Source organism: Bos javanicus, chromosome 17, assembly GCF_032452875.1.
Source record: "Bos javanicus breed banteng chromosome 17, ARS-OSU_banteng_1.0, whole genome shotgun sequence".
In the NCBI taxonomy this organism is placed as follows: domain Eukaryota; kingdom Metazoa; phylum Chordata; class Mammalia; order Artiodactyla; family Bovidae; genus Bos; species Bos javanicus.
This window is the reverse complement of record NC_083884.1, coordinates 58,406,341-58,421,730: the sequence shown is the minus strand read 5'-3', so window position 1 is coordinate 58,421,730 and position 15,390 is coordinate 58,406,341. Positions and strand designations below refer to the sequence as shown.

The 15,390-nt window shown below is 47.4% G+C and overlaps 1 protein-coding gene across 1 annotated transcript in view; it reads right to left on the bottom strand.

Annotated features, from left to right (window-relative positions):
• Nucleotides 1-15,390, bottom strand: part of NOS1 (nitric oxide synthase 1) — a 207,137-nt gene that overhangs the window by 44,919 nt on the left and 146,828 nt on the right. The window contains exons 11-18 of the mRNA XM_061384897.1: nt 12,452-12,553; nt 10,180-10,374; nt 9,504-9,589; nt 7,089-7,233; nt 5,831-5,935; nt 5,257-5,315; nt 3,768-3,869; nt 1,131-1,247 (exon numbers count right to left, since the gene is read on the bottom strand). Coding sequence (XP_061240881.1) covers nt 1,131-1,247; nt 3,768-3,869; nt 5,257-5,315; nt 5,831-5,935; nt 7,089-7,233; nt 9,504-9,589; nt 10,180-10,374; nt 12,452-12,553 — 911 coding nt within the window. The remainder of the gene's footprint in view (nt 1-1,130; nt 1,248-3,767; nt 3,870-5,256; nt 5,316-5,830; nt 5,936-7,088; nt 7,234-9,503; nt 9,590-10,179; nt 10,375-12,451; nt 12,554-15,390) is intronic.

Sequence of the window (15,390 nt, the reverse complement as noted above, 5' to 3'; positions counted from 1 at the left end):
AGGAGGTTGCATTGGTGAAGGTCTAAGAGGTTCCTCAGACTGCAAGGAGATCCAACCAGTCCATCCTAAAGGAGATCAGTCCTGGGTGTTCATTGGAAGGACTGATGCTGAAGCTGAAACTCCAATACTTTGGCCACCTCATGCGAAGAGTTGACTCATTGGAAAAGACTCTGATGCTGGGAAGGACTGGGGGCAGGAGGAGAAGGGGACGACTGAGGATGAGATGGCTGGATGGTATCACCGACTCTATGGACGTGAGTTTGAGTGAACTCCGGGAGTTGGTGATGGACAGGGAGGCCTGGGGTGCTATGATTCATGGGGTCGCAAAGAGTTGGACATGACTGAGCGACTGAACTGAAGAGGTCCCTGGCTGTGCCTGAGCACTGCTTACACAGTAGCCTCATCTTGACCAGTATCTATGAAACCAAGGGTTTGACATCCAGTTTTCTTCCTTTCCAAATACCCATGAAACTGAATCCACAACCACTGAAGTAGAAAATATCTGTCCACGTACTATCTAAAATGTTCTCATGGGATGTGACTACACTTTGGGAAACAAGGAGTCGTGACAATATTTTTTTGAATCTGACTGTACATGGGAGGCAATTAGGGAGATTGAAGAAAAAAAAAACAAGCAAACCCTGGATCCAAGTTTAGACCCAACTACATCAAAGTCTCTGGAGGTGGGGCTCAGGTATCTGTACATTATAAACATTTCCAAGTGATTTTGATGAGCATCCAAGGTTGGGAACCACTGGGTCATGGTGGGGTGTCCCCAGAAGCTTCTAATATATAAGATGTAGTAGCACTTATGAAGGGAACTCACTGAGTTACATCTGGGGGATTAGCATCCTTTAGCACAAATGATATGAAATTCATGCAAAGAGGTGAAACTTGGGTGATGGGGGCTCTGAAGGAGTGTGATTTTGGAAGAGGTCATAGGAGGGGTCCAGGTAATGTGGTTTAATGAAGCAGGAGGACATCCCCAAACAGTGAGAGTGCAGCTGGTTATTCAAGGGATGAATGGACATGGAAGGGAGACCCCTCCCCAAACAGAGATCCCACTTTGTTACCCTGTCCAGCTCCCCAGGAGCCTTCATCATCCCTGACGCCCCAGGCCCCTCTCTCACCTCACGTTGGCCAGGGGTCCAGTGCTCTCAAAGTTGTCTCTGAGGTCTGGCCCATCACCTGATGATTTGCGGGAGTCGGAGTACGAGGAAACGCTGTTGAAACGCACCTTGTAGCTCCTGCCAAGACGAAAGAGAGTCTGTGAACTCTGGTTCAGAGCCCCCGTCCTGGGGTTAGTACCCCCATGGCTATCTCTATTACCAGTTCTGGTTCTAGGACCTTCCCTTTGAGTGTTGAGTGAGACTGTAACACATCCATGGCCTTGACTAGAACATATCAACTCACCCTCGCCCACCACACGGACACCTAGACATCATCTGATGCTGCGCGTATTGAAAAGGTTTCAGCAGAAACAGAATCACAGACACAGACAGCAGCCTGGTGGTTGCCGAGGGGGAGGGGGTGGCGGGGCGACGGAGTGGGAGGGTGGGGTGAGCAGGGGTAGCTTTCACACAGAGAAAGGATAAACCACGAGGTCCTGCTGTACAGCACAGGGAGCTATATTCAGTAGCCTATGATAAACCATAATGGGAAAGAAAACTCAAAAAAGAATGATTATATATAACTGAATCACTTTGCTGTACAGCAGATATTAATACAACATTGTAAATCCACTATACTTCAATTAAAAAATACTAAAACTGAAAAAAAAGGAAAAGGTTTCAGACCACATTAATTGTCCATTCCTTAACCCATTAGACCATGTTTCCTTACTTCCCACATGTTAACCAGGACAAGAATCATTCTGAGATCTTGTTAAGATGCAGATCCTGACTCAGGAGGTCCAGGGTAGGGCCTACGATGCTGCATTTCCGAGAAGTTCCCAGGAGATGCCGTTGGTCCCCAAACCTCACACTGCCTAGCGAAGAATTACACTCCTGCTGTCTGCTATAGTAACCACGAAAGAATTACATTTCTGCTGTCTGCTACAGTAGCCATGGGATGCATGTGACTATTTAAATTCATCCAGATTGGATATGATGAAACACTTTGCTCCCCACGTGCACTAAACTCACCAAGGGCTTGACAGCCATGTGTGGCTAGTGGTACTGTATAGGGCGACATAGATATAGAACATTTATGTGCTCACAGAAAGGCTTATTGGGCAGTGCAGGACTGTCTCACTCAATATTCTCTTTTCTTTTTCCTATTCAAATAAATTGAAGTATAGTGGATATACAGTATTATATAAGTTACAGGTGTACAATATAGTGATTCACAATTTTTAAAGGTTATACTCCATTTATGAGCTTCCCTGGTGGCTCAGTGGTAAAGAATTCGCCTGCCAATCCAAGATACACGGTTCAACCCTAGGTTGGAAAGATTCTCTGGAGAAGGAACTGGCAGTATTCTTGCTTGGGAAAGCCCATGGACACAGGAGCCTGGTGGGCTACAGTCTATAGGGTTGAAAAAGAGGTGGACACCACTTGGCGACTAAACAACAACTCCATTTATAGTTATTTTAAAATATTGACCACATTCCCTGTGTTATACAATATAACATTGCAGCTTATTTTACACATAATAGCTTGCACCTCTTAATCCCCTACCCCTGTTTTACCCCTTCCCTCTCTCCACTGGTAACCACTACAACATTCTCTTTCAATAAGGCTGTCATCTTTAGACATTTCAAGGGTCTTTCACATTTCACATTTCAAATAAACATGAAAAATGTTCAGACACAGCCTGAAAAGAGATTGGATTTCTTATGAAGTTGTTTCAAAGAAGGAGAAAAATGTCACTGGGACTCAAACCTCGGCATCGGAGGCTCAGGAGCCTCGAAATTAAAAAAAACAAAAACGGTTTCCCAGTTTTCTTCTAAAAGTGGTAAGTCCTGTTCTCAGATAAGGCAAAAACCAATAAAACTCCGAGACCAACAAAACAAAACAAACCCCCAAACAACAACAAAAGACTTTCATAAAACCCTCAAATAAAAACCCCAAACACAAAAACTCAACACACAAATCTGAGTGCAAAAGACAAAAAAAGAAATTGCGCATTCTGGCAGCAGGGTTTCTAAGCTGGATGTTCTTCAAAGTTTTTGCTCCAGCATCAGGAAAGTTCTAAATATATGTAAGTGTATTTTCTGCCCTAAAATAGTCTCACATTGAGTCACATCTCCAAATAAGTCCTGTAACATATCAGGGGGTGGCTGTGTTGTTAGTGTGGGAGGTAGGGTTGATGGTTGTGGGGTAAAAATATCAGCACATGTATTTGTATGAGGTTTGAGGCTTTTCCAAATGTGTTCCTCTTTGTTATCATCCTTCGATCCCTGCACCAGCTGCCAGAGATGGTCGGGGCAGAGATAGTTTCTCCCTATTTGGAAGGTGAGAAAGACAGAGAAGCCCAGAGAGGTCAAGTAACAAGCTCAAGGTTACTCAGTGTGTTAGTGCCATGGCCTGCGTTAGAACTCGGGTCTCCTTGAGACAGGGGCGTGGCTTTCGATGCTGCAGTATTGGGCATGCACACGTACATACTCATCGCCATGCGCGCGAGTGCTTACACCATTCACGCACGCACATGAACGCCGGGCAAACACGATCACACAGGTGCATCCTGCACGTGCACACGTGCATGTGAGCACACACACACACACACACACACACACAAGCACGCATGTGCACATACAGATGCTCTACCTGCGCTGGCTGTCGCGAACTGCAGCCAGACCGTGGACTTCTCTGTCACCACGGGAGAGGGGAGGCCCTTTACGGGGAAAGAAACGCAAGGGTTCCGGGTACCTAGAGGGGAGAATGGATGGTGCCCTATCTCTCCCTGGAGGAGGGGTGAGGGGGACCTGCTGAAGACCACCAGGATGGGGTGGGGAGGAGAGAGGCAGAGAGGGTGAGGAATAAGATGCTGGTCTTAAAAACAGGAGGGCTGACCACCAGGGACTCAGCTGTCCCCTGGGTATGGGACGTAGGCAAGTTTGGCAACGTGTGCTTGGCTGAAAGAGAACCAAGAGGGATGTTCTGCAGAACACAGCCTCTGAACGCCAGTCAGGGAATTCCCTGGCAGTCCAGTGGCTAAGACTTCACCTCCAAGTGCAGGGTGCAGGCTCCATTCTTGGTCAGGGAGCTAAGATCTCACATGCCTTTTGGCCAAAAAACCAAAACATAAAACAGAAGCAGTACCGTAGCCAATTGTATAAAGACTTTAAAAGCGGTCCACATTTTTAAAAACCCAAACAAAATAAACAACAAATAAAATGCCAGCCAGCGATGACATCCCATCCTCAGCTTAAGACCTACTCCATGGTGCAGGCAACACCGCATGTGATGCTCTCGAAGAAAGGCAGCTTATTACTCACAGGTTGTATGTTCTCTGCTTTGAGGGGATTTAAGGGCTTTTCACAGGTCATTTTGGTTACGAGTGTTTGTCACCTTATGAAATATCTGTAGAACCCAACCCATGTTAAGTGGTTTTACCAGTAACATCTTTTGACCTCAGGCATTCTTTTTTGCCTTAGGAGGTATCTTGTTTGAAGTCAGCCTCCACGTTAGTGGATGAAACTCCGCCATGAACATCAGATGGAAAAGTTCTAGGTAAAGAAGCTCACTGATTCTGAATGTAAGCTTCCAAAGGGTGGAGTAATAAGAACTATATTTACAGGGCACTCAGCTTTTCATGGGACGTCCCTGATGGCTCAAGCACTAAAGCATCTACCTGCAATGAAGGAGACGTGGGTTCCATCCCTGGGTCAGGAAGACCCCCTGGAGAAGGAAATGGCAATCCACTCGAGTATTCTTGCCTGGTAAATCCCTTGGAGGAACCTGGCAGGCTACGGTCCATTGGGCTGCAGAGTCGGACATAACTCAGCACACACGCACAGCTTCTCATAGGATGCTGATACCTATTTTTTACCTTGATTCTTACAAATTAGAAAGTTCACGCAGGTAGAATAAACCCAATTTGATGCAAAAAGAAACTGAGGCACAGGGCTGTAAGGTGATTAAAGACCAGAATGTCCACTTCAGTGGACCGCAGATACCCACTGGCTAAAATAAGTCACAGATGGACTTCAGGTCACAAAAGTATCCAGAACTCAGAGCTGAACCCCAGATGCCAAGAGACAACATTTGGTTTCCCCCAGAGAGTGTCACGGACACTGGCGGGTCGTTTACTTACTTCCTTTCCTCGTGCACAGAGTTAGGGTTCCTCATTTCCATCAGAGCACAGCCAAATTTCTGGAGGTCGAAAGAGACAAGCAGGATGTGAGGCAGATATGATTACCTTGGGAATGGGTTTGGGCAGAGGGTCTGGGGGTCCCGACTGGCAAAAGAGGAGCCTGATGCCTGGGGGCCAGGGTGTCAGGGGTTTGGGCCAGGCAGCAGTGGTGTGAGTGGAAGAGGACTGTTTATAAAGAGCTACAAGTGTGGATGCCCTGCCCCCCCACCTCAGCATGCAAATTCCCTTTGTAGTGGTTTTCTACAAAATATTGTCCCTGCTTCTCTCATCTGGAGTGGGGGACACCAAGCTCTTGACTGGAGCATCCACTGCAAAGAAGTAGTGAGCTCAGGTGACAACATTTTCAGGAGGGCTTGGCTGGTCAGCGGACGCCAGCAGACTGAGGACTTGGAGTTGTCCAGTCTTGGCACAACCTGGCCCCAAATCGAGGTCACTGGCTTTGCGATTCTGGGAGGATCTGCTACTGAAGAGCAGGGCAGGTGGAAACAGCTGCCAGAATAGGAGCTCATCTCACCTCCCCATTCTCAGGGGGGTCTCCATTGCCAAAGGTGCTGGTAACCACCAGGACCAGCGTTTCATGTTCCAGGTGTACAATGTCATATTCTTCCATGGACATCACCTAGGTGGGAGAACGAGAGGGGAGAGGAAGGGAGAAGGTGATGAGGAGAGAGAAGGGGTAGGAGAGAAAAAGTGATGGGGGAAGAGGAGAGAGGAAGAAGAGGAGTTATCTTGAGCCATCTCCTTAGGACAGAGATCCAAAGGTTCTGGGTGCCACTGTTTCAATGGGCTCAAGTGGGTAGAACTAAAAGCTTGTTGGTAGTATGGGTTGCCTTTGGCCTGAAGGACTTCGGAGAGTCTGGGGCAACGCGTTGGCTGCCAGTAGAGACCGATCTTGACTGGGACTCCTGGGCTTCTTACAACCAATGGATGCCGGAGTCTTCTTGACCATGTGTAGGCTGGGAATGGCCCAGCTGGATCTGACCAACTGTGTGCTCAGGTTGCTTTCCAGTCCCCCATCCAGCAACGCGGAGGGCCTGGGCCAAACACGTCTGTGTGCCAAGTCACTGCAACCCTATAACTGTTTACAACCCTATGGACTGTAGCTCATCAGGCTCCTCCAACCCAGGGATTCTCCAGGCAAGAATAGCGGAGTAGGTTACCATACCCTCCTCCAGGGGATCTTCCGACCCAAGGATCAAACCTGTGTCTCTTAAGTCCTGCACTGGCAGGCAGGTTTTTTTGTTTTTGTTTTTACCATGAGCACCACCTTAAAGACTGCTTTGCCCTATCTCTTAGAATTCCTTGGGTACCCTTTCTCAAAGTAGATCCGAGGAAAACACTGTCTCCCTTAGATGTGCTTTAAAAATAAGTGAGCCATAAGCGAACATCTTTGGGATACATTTATTTTCTCTCCTCTCCTCTTTTGGAGATGGTAACACACATGTGCAGAGTAAAGGCTCTGAGAATTCCTGCAGCAAAGAAACCCACTGAATTGTATGAAATGCGGGGCTTCCCAGACTAACTTCCAGATTTGTTTTTCAGAAACTTTCTAACATTTTGGTCGAGAACTGGGGGTTATGATTCCTGAACTCCTGGAGAGTTCACAGGGAGAGAAGCATCATTGTCCCTTGAAATATATGCAGGTGGGCTGATGGGCATCTTCAGATGCGCTGTTACCCACTCTCTAAGGGTTCTTCTCTGCTGACTTCCTCTGTCCCCTCCCCAGCTTCACCAGGAGGGCCCAGAGAGCATGGGAACCGCCTGCTACCCACCTTGGCATCAAAAGCATGTTTGAAGATCTCACACAAGGTTTTGGCATAAGCCTGCGACTTGCCCGTCTCTGTGGCATAAAGGATGGTAGCCTTGACCCTCTTGGCCATAGCCTGCCCCATCAGTTTGGCTGAGAACTTGACGGCTCTGTGGGGGAAGAGGGTGGAGAGAAAGACAGGAAATGTGGAAGGGAGGAAGGGTGTCAGGCTGGGACTTGGGGGCAAGAACCACGATCCACGAGATATAACAGAGGGAACATACTCTCCTCATCTCTGATGGCATCAGGGATACTCAAAGTGTGAGCTGAGGCGCCGTATTGATCCCTTTCTTAAGTCCCTCCAGAGCAACCAGTCATGAGCTAACATGGTTGGTGAGCTTTGCTAGTTTGTTACTTGATGGATCGATCCCAGCCGTGAGGACCTTGGTTTGCCAAGCATTGCCCCCAAAGATGATCATTCATTCATTCACTCACTCATTTGGCCATTCATCATGTGTTTTGTTGAGGCCTGGCTATGTGCCAGGCATTGTTATAGGAATGGAAAAACAGAGAAATGGCTGTCATGGGGCTTCCATTCTTGTGTGTGAGTGAGAGAGAGAGAGAGAGAAAATGAATCACTAATAAATGAACAGGCATTGAACTTGAGGGGATTTTAGAGGTTTATAACTCCACAAAAGAAGGGCCAGGTCTGGTGTAGTCAGCCATGCACATCCAGGGTTTTGCAGAGGGTGATTCTTAATAGGCACTAAATATCTACCAAGAGCAGGAATGGATTTTAAACCCGCTGCTACCACCAAAGCTCTGGGGAGCTTAAATGTCAAGTCGGGGCTCTTTCTGGTTAAATGGAGAGTCCAGAAACAGTGTTTTCTTCCTTCCCATCTGTGAGGATGTGGGCTTGGCAGGTGGGCCAGAGGCTCAGGAATGCCTCGGTTCACCTTCCAAGCAAGCATCCCTGTTCTAAGTAGGAATCTCTTTGAGTAGATAAATTGCTAATTTACCCCCACCTGGGGATTATTGGTGGTAAATTCATCATTTTTTAGACTCAGGGAAACCACCCACGCTGCCTGAGTTAAGGGGGAGAAACAGAAAAGAATAAAAGGCACCTGGAGGGTTCCCTTTGAATGACTGGAGCAGAAAAAAGCATCTGTAATTAACTCCCATTGTTTCTTCCTCAAACTTAATAGTGCAATTAATGCTTTAGATTTTTCCCTCCCTTCTTCCCTCAGAGACAGGTTGAACTGAACTGAAGCCAAAGGCTGCTATGCCTGAGAACTGGTGATGCTCTCGTTAGGGAAGGGATGGCTGCTCATGTGGCCCAGCTTGGCTGGAAGATAACTGTGAGGTGGAAGGAGAAGGGGGAGGGAGGGGGGGGAGACCCGTGGACCATATGGGTGGAGCCAGGACCTAGGTTTCAGTCCCTGCAGGATCTACCAGTCACCTGTAGAGAGCAGAGAGTTCTAGAAACGAGGGGCTGAGGAAAGTGAGTAGCTTGGTGCACAATAGCTCCTCTGCCAAAAAGTGAGCTTCAAATAAGGGGTCTGTGAGGAGTGGATCAGGGAGTTCTCTGTCTTTAGACAGAAGGCAGGCATCCCCATTTAACCATCTCAGTCAGCCCCACCCTACTTGTCTGTCCCCTGGCTGACCACAGGTTCTTCAGGACAATGACTCTTCAGTAGCCTTGGTCCCTGATCCTCTCCCCTCCCTCCTGTTCTCAGTGAAATCTTACTCATTTCATTCATTAACTCATCTCCTGAAGGAAGCCCCCTTTGACCTCTCAGACTCGGTGACGTCTGTGAGGCTTCCATGACTCCTTCCTCGACGGTAGCTGGGAGCTTCATGAGGGCAGGATCACGCTATTAGGCTTGTCGTGGCATCTCTGGGGCCCAGCACAATGCCTGGCACTGAGTATCCATTTTTGTTGGCCAGATGAGTGAACTGAATGAGCGAGATGAGATTCAGCCCTGACGAGTGTCCATTCTAGGCAGTGGTGTGCTGGAGCCAGCTCATCCCAGCTCCTCCTGACTCTGGCTTCAGTGACTTCCTGTTGGGAGCTTGAAACTGGCCATAGCGGGAATATTTACACCATGGAAATTGGCAAATGTTACAAGTCTATTAATGTTATTATTACTGTGGCCACCATTATCATTAGGAGAGCTGGTTTATCAACACAACACTGCTTCCAGAACAAGAATTTGGGAACCTGGGGGTGGGAAGAGAGGTTGGGAAGGAGAAGGGTCATGGCAATGTTCACATCTCAGACTCTGGGGCAAAGGAGGGACAGGAATGTTGGAGAAAATGGAGAAGTTACGTCACACGACAGAGAGAAGCACAGCATCCTCCCAGCCTTCTTTTCTGGGGCTTTCTGAATCTGGGGACACATACATCCCCCCCCGCCACATTCCAGCTTTAGGAGACTTACTCTGCCAGCTTCTTGAAGCCGATGGCTCGCCGTTTTGTGGGGGTCCCGTTGGTGCCTTTCCAGACATGGGTGTTCCAAGGGTCAGGCTGGGGAGAGAGGACCATGGTCACTACAGTGAGGGAGCCTGGTTCCCCTTGGGAGATGTCCAGGATCCCTGGGGGCTTATGGCTGCCTGGCCACGCCCACCCCTTAGCCCTTGAAGGGAGTGAGTCTGCTGGTGGTGACCCCAGGGGACCTGGCAGAGTGGCTGGCCCAGCCTCCCTGCACTGTCCTGCTAGACCTTCCCACTCAGACCCTCTCTGACTCATGACCCCTGACTACTTGTTTCAGTTTCATTTGTCTTTCAGCTCGAGTTGTATTATCCAATCTGATGGCTGCACTTGAGAGTCTGAAATGCAAGTTTGAACTGAGGTGTGCCCTAGCCAGCAGACCCCAACTTTTTGGGCACCAGTTTTGTAGAAGACAATTTTCCCACAGACCTGGGTGGGCGGGGGATGGTTTTGGGATGATTCAAGTGCTTTCCATTCATTGCGCACTTTATTTCTATTATTATTACATCAGCTCCACCTCAGCTCACCAGGCATTAAATCCCGGAGTTTGGGGACCCCTGCTCTAGTTGTAACATGCATACTGGCTACTGAAGATTTAGGACCAAAGAGATGGAGAGGGGCAGGACCTGGTATTCGAAGGAGGGTGTGAGCCGGTAGTTGAGCATCTCCTGGTGGAAGACGGGGGTGATACTGCCAGACATGGGGGGCACGATCCACACCCAGTCAGCAGGGCAGCCCCCCCGGCAGCGGTATTCATTCTCCATGTGCTTAATGAAGGACTCGGTGGCGGAGTGGTGGTCGACGATGGTCACCTTGTCACTCTGTGGGAGGAGAGGACACTGGGGAGTCAGGAGGAAAGACAAGCTGGGCTGTTTCAGGGCTCCCTCACCCCCAGAGCATGTTTCCTAAAGGGTGGTCCTGGGGATGATTCTAGGCAGTGTAAAGTGATTCTCTGCGTTGTGTTTTTTTTTTTTTTTTTTGATCCTGATCATATCCAGGAAAAAGACTCTGTGCTGTGCTTAGTCACTCAGTTGTGTCTGACTCTTTGCAACCCCATGGACTGCAGCCCATCAGGCTCCTCTGTCCAATGGGGATTCTCCAGGCAAGAAGACTAGAGTGGGTTGCCATGCCCTCCTCCAGGGGATCTTCCCAACCCAGAGATTGACCCCAGGTCTCTCTCATTGCAGGTGGATTCTTTACTGTCTGAGCCACCAGGGAAGCCCAGAAAGATTCTATTTGATGCTAATTCATTTTTAACATTTCTCTTGCCAATATTCCTCTCTCCTTCCTCCCTCCATTTTTTTTTAAACGAGAGAGAGAACTCAGGCAACTAGAATCTGACAACTTTGTGCTGTTTCCCTTGTGTGTATTTGTTTATATATTTATTTAAATTTACCATTCTCTTCTGTTTATGGCAAATGATACTGGTTCTCCATTCATGAAGGTGACACAAAATCCTTTTTTTAAAATTGGAGTATAATTACTTTACCATGTTGTGTTAGTTTCTGCTGTACAACAAAGTGAATCAGCCATATGTATACATACAGCCCCTCCCTCTTGAGCCTCCCTTCCTCCCCACTCTTCCCCTCTAGGTCATCACAAAGCACCGAGCTGAGCTCCCTGTGCTTGACAGCAGGTTCCCACTAGCTACCCGTTTTACACATAGTATATGTGTCCTCTTATATCTCTGCTGTCTCTGGCTCACCAGCCTTCATACCAGTCCACCAGACCACCAGAGCATCCGCCTTCATTTCCCACAACTCCCCGAACTTCACTCCTCCGTGGTCAAGAGTGAAGGGAGGGGGCTTCTTGCCCCTTCAACCCCATCTCAACTGGTTTCTCCCCTGGGATATACATCTCCCAGTTTACCCAGTCTCCCTGTTCCTGACATGGGGACCTGTGGTTCATATTCAGGTCTTTATATGACTTGATATGCTCCTTCTACTGCCTGTGGGTGCCTCCCACGTATGCACTCCTAGAAGACAGAGCTGGTCTCTACTACAGGAAGTGACCTCTATTCTATGGGTCTCCTGCTTTGCCCAGGACAGTCCCAGCTTATGCCCATGTGCTGTCACAATTATTAGTGGTGCTCCCACTTTGCTCTCTAAAGTGTCATGGTTTAGCAGATAATCTTTTATTGGCTGTGCTGCATGGCATGTAGGATCTTAGTTCCCCAACCAGAGGTCAAACCTGGGCCCCCTGCAGTGGAAGCTGGGAGTCCTAACCACTGGACCACCAGGGAACTCCCTAGCTGATAATTTTTAAAACCATCTTACTATATACATATATATATTGGGCTTCCCTGGTGGCTCAGTGGCAAAGAATCCACCTGCCAATGCAGGAGACGCAGGTTTGATCCCTGGGTCAAGAAGATCCCCTGGAGAAGAAAATGACAACCCACTCCAGTATTCTTGCCTGGAGAATCCCATGGGCAAAGGAGCCTGGTGGGCTACAGTCCATGAGGTTTCAAAGAGTCAGACATGACTTAGCAACTAAACAACAACTCAACTATATATATTTTAGCATTTACCATGGAGCCACATGTGCCAGGGGGGCCATATGCCTCTGATCATGACGATGGATATTTGTCTCTGCTATGTGAAAGTCTGAGTGTCTAAGAGGTCAAGACACAGAGGATGTTTACCATTTCAATTCTAAAAAAATCAAGCAACAAGTCATAAGCCCTCTATCTTTTTGTCTCTCCCTCAAATGGTCCCCCTCCCCCAAGATCCCTGACGGAGAGTCAGGCATGTGTGATGGGAAGGACACCTTGCTTATGAGCAGAGCCCTGCAAGCAAGGTTCCTGGGAGCTGGGCTCTTGATTTTCTGCCTAAGACTCTGAAAAGTTTTAGTTCCCCCTTTGCGGCTTGGCAGCCGGGAGGCGTGTCCTGATGCTACCTGGAAGCTGTACAGAACCGCAATATTGATCTCCACCAGTGCCTGGTCCTTCCACAGAGAGGATGTCTTCCTCATGTCCAAGTTCATCTTCTTGGCCACATCCTGAAAGGGGAAGGAAACATAGACTCACAGGCTGGGCTACCTCTGGGTTTCAGACTAAAGAGGGACCGGGCTAGCATCACCAATAAAATTCTTCATTAATTAATGAACTCATATACAGACTAATTCACTCAAATTTTTTTTTTTGAGGACATACTGGTAGCAGGAAACTAGAGCGACTTGACTGGCCCTTTGGTTACTGAGCTTACCTTCTAGAGCGGGGAGAGACAGAAAATAATACTGTGGTGAGTGTTAATTCCTAGGAAGAAAATAAGGCAAGGAACCAGGAGAAAGAGGGATAGGGGCAGGACGAATTGAACCAGGATAGTCACTGAAGAACCACTGCAAAGGTGGCACACACATGAGATCCAAATGATGAGAAGAAGCAAGACATTTGAAAATCTTCGGAGGAAATGTTCTAGGCAGAAAGAACAGTATGTGCAAAAAGCCTGGGGTGGGATCAGGCTAGTGTTGAGATACAGAAAGAAGGTCAATGTATTTGAACGGTAGGGAGTCAGGGGGACGTAGGACTCTGATGAAAAAGAGAGATGCAGGACTGGATTATGCAGAGTGTGCAAAGCAGTCAGGATTTTATTTCAAATATGATGAGGAGGGTCTTTGAAGGGCTTTAAGGAGCTATTAGGGTCTGGGAGTGATAGCAGTTGCTTTCTTTTTTTTTTTTTTTTTAATTCTTCTTTTTCTTTCTTATCATCACACTTTCTGTTGGGGAAAGCTCTCCACCCATTCCGTTTCATCTCCAGAGCGGCCACTACTTGGAATCTAGATTGTGAGTATTTTGAGTTTATGGAGACACCTGTCGACTCCATTTGACAGATGAGGAAACTGAGGTTCAGACTGCTGCACAGACTTGCTCGCAGCCTGCAGAGCCAGTTGGCCTCAGAGCTGGAGCCAAGGAGTTGAGTAACACCCAAGACCTGAGAGCGGCTCCCCAGTCAGCCGACTCCTTTGGCAAAACTGCTTGGCAAAAACAACCCCTGACATTTAAGTTACGGCTCCAGCTCCAGTAGGAGCTGATGTCAGAAGCAGGGAAGACCCAACAGCAAATCCATTAATTAGAGCCTGGCTTCTCACTTCCTCTGTCAATTCTAATCATTTGTGGGAACCTAGGTCTCATTATGCAGCTAGAATGTGACAATTTCTCAAGTTTGAGTAAACTGCTTCGCAGTCCCAGCTGTCAACATTTGTACATAATGGCAGTTAGAGTTGGAAGGCTGGGGCGGGAGCAAGTCTCATTTAAGTTACCCAGTGACTACTCTGTGCAATCGAAATGTGAACCTGAGTCATGAAAGCAGACATTAATTTACTCTTTGGAGACTGGGGCGTTAGGTTCTGTTTGGGGTCTTTTAGCAGTGACACAAATGCAAAGAGTAAGAAATTGGCTGCTTTACATAAATACATATAAAATTTGAGTTACTTTATAAAAGAGAGTGTGTACAATCAGTCATGCTGCTATTGTTATTTCTACCACATTATTTTGGTTAAAATAATAGAAATTAGTTGCAGCGTCATCTAATGACTTCTTTTAAGTCATATGTATTAAGTCAAACATATATGACTTAAAAAAGTCCCCAAACATGACTTGAGCCACATCTCTGGAAATTGCCTAGAAATGTTTTTTCCTTTCCTGTCAGGAGTTTGTATAGATCAAGTGTCAGAGGTATTGGTTTGATAACATTTATATGTTGCAGTATAATTAGTGCTGTAGGGTGAGTTAACACCTCTATCCAGTCACATAATTACCATTTCTTTTTTTGTGGTGAGATTAAGATATAGTTTCTCTGCAACTTTGAAACTCATAACACAGTATCATTGTTGACTATAAATAACTACGTGTGCATTAGATCTCCATGACTTCTCTGCAAGTTGTAAGTCTGTACACATCAACAAACATTTTTCCCAGTTCTCCTGCCACCTCCTCCTGCCAACCACCCTCCCGCACCCCCCTTACAGCTCCTGGTAACCACCACTCTCCTCTCTGTTTTATGGAGTTTGGCTTTTTTTAGATTCCATATAGATGTGAGATCACCCAGTATCTGTCTTTTTATGTCTGATTTATCTCATTAGCATAATGCCCTCAAGGTCCACTCAGGTGAATGTCCATGGATTTTTAACACTATAAACCTAACGCATGACTCTGACGTCGAACTTTGCTCTGTGCTTTCTTTACTGTGTGACATAGGCTCAGTGCTTAACTTCTCTGTTTCTCAGTGTTTTCTTTTGAAATAAGGCCAACCACAGCAGACTGTTGTTAGAAACAGCATTTGCTGACAAAACCGCAGCGCTGCTGACACATTCAGCAAAGTGGAGCTCCAGGGAGCAGTCCGCCCCAGCAATGTTCAGTAGATGAAGATGACTCAGCCTGGGGTGGGGGTAGCAGAGGAATAGGGGGTGGGGAGTCAGACCCTCCACTGAGAAATGCACATGGTGGGAAAAATCACTGCCAACCCTCCCTCCTTGTTTTTTCAGAAAAGAGACCAAAAATGCCCCAAGTTCATGCCCCTTCCCAAAGCTTCTAACCAGGTTTGACCTTGACAGGCAGGGCAGTAGAATGGTCATGAACTTGGGTCATAATACCAGCCTGGGTTCACACCACAGCTCTGCCACTCCCTAGCCGTGTGACTCTGAACTTGTCATGTTAATCCGCCAAAAGGCCTCAGTTTCCTCACCTGTAAAGGGGGCATTTTCACACCCGGAGGATGTGATGAAGATCAAATGAGCATACAGTAATCTGCAAAGTGCTTGGAGTCGCACTCAGCATATAGCACACGTACTCTTAATGCCACGGAAGCCTTCGGAAAAGCCTGGGGCTCCTTATAGCT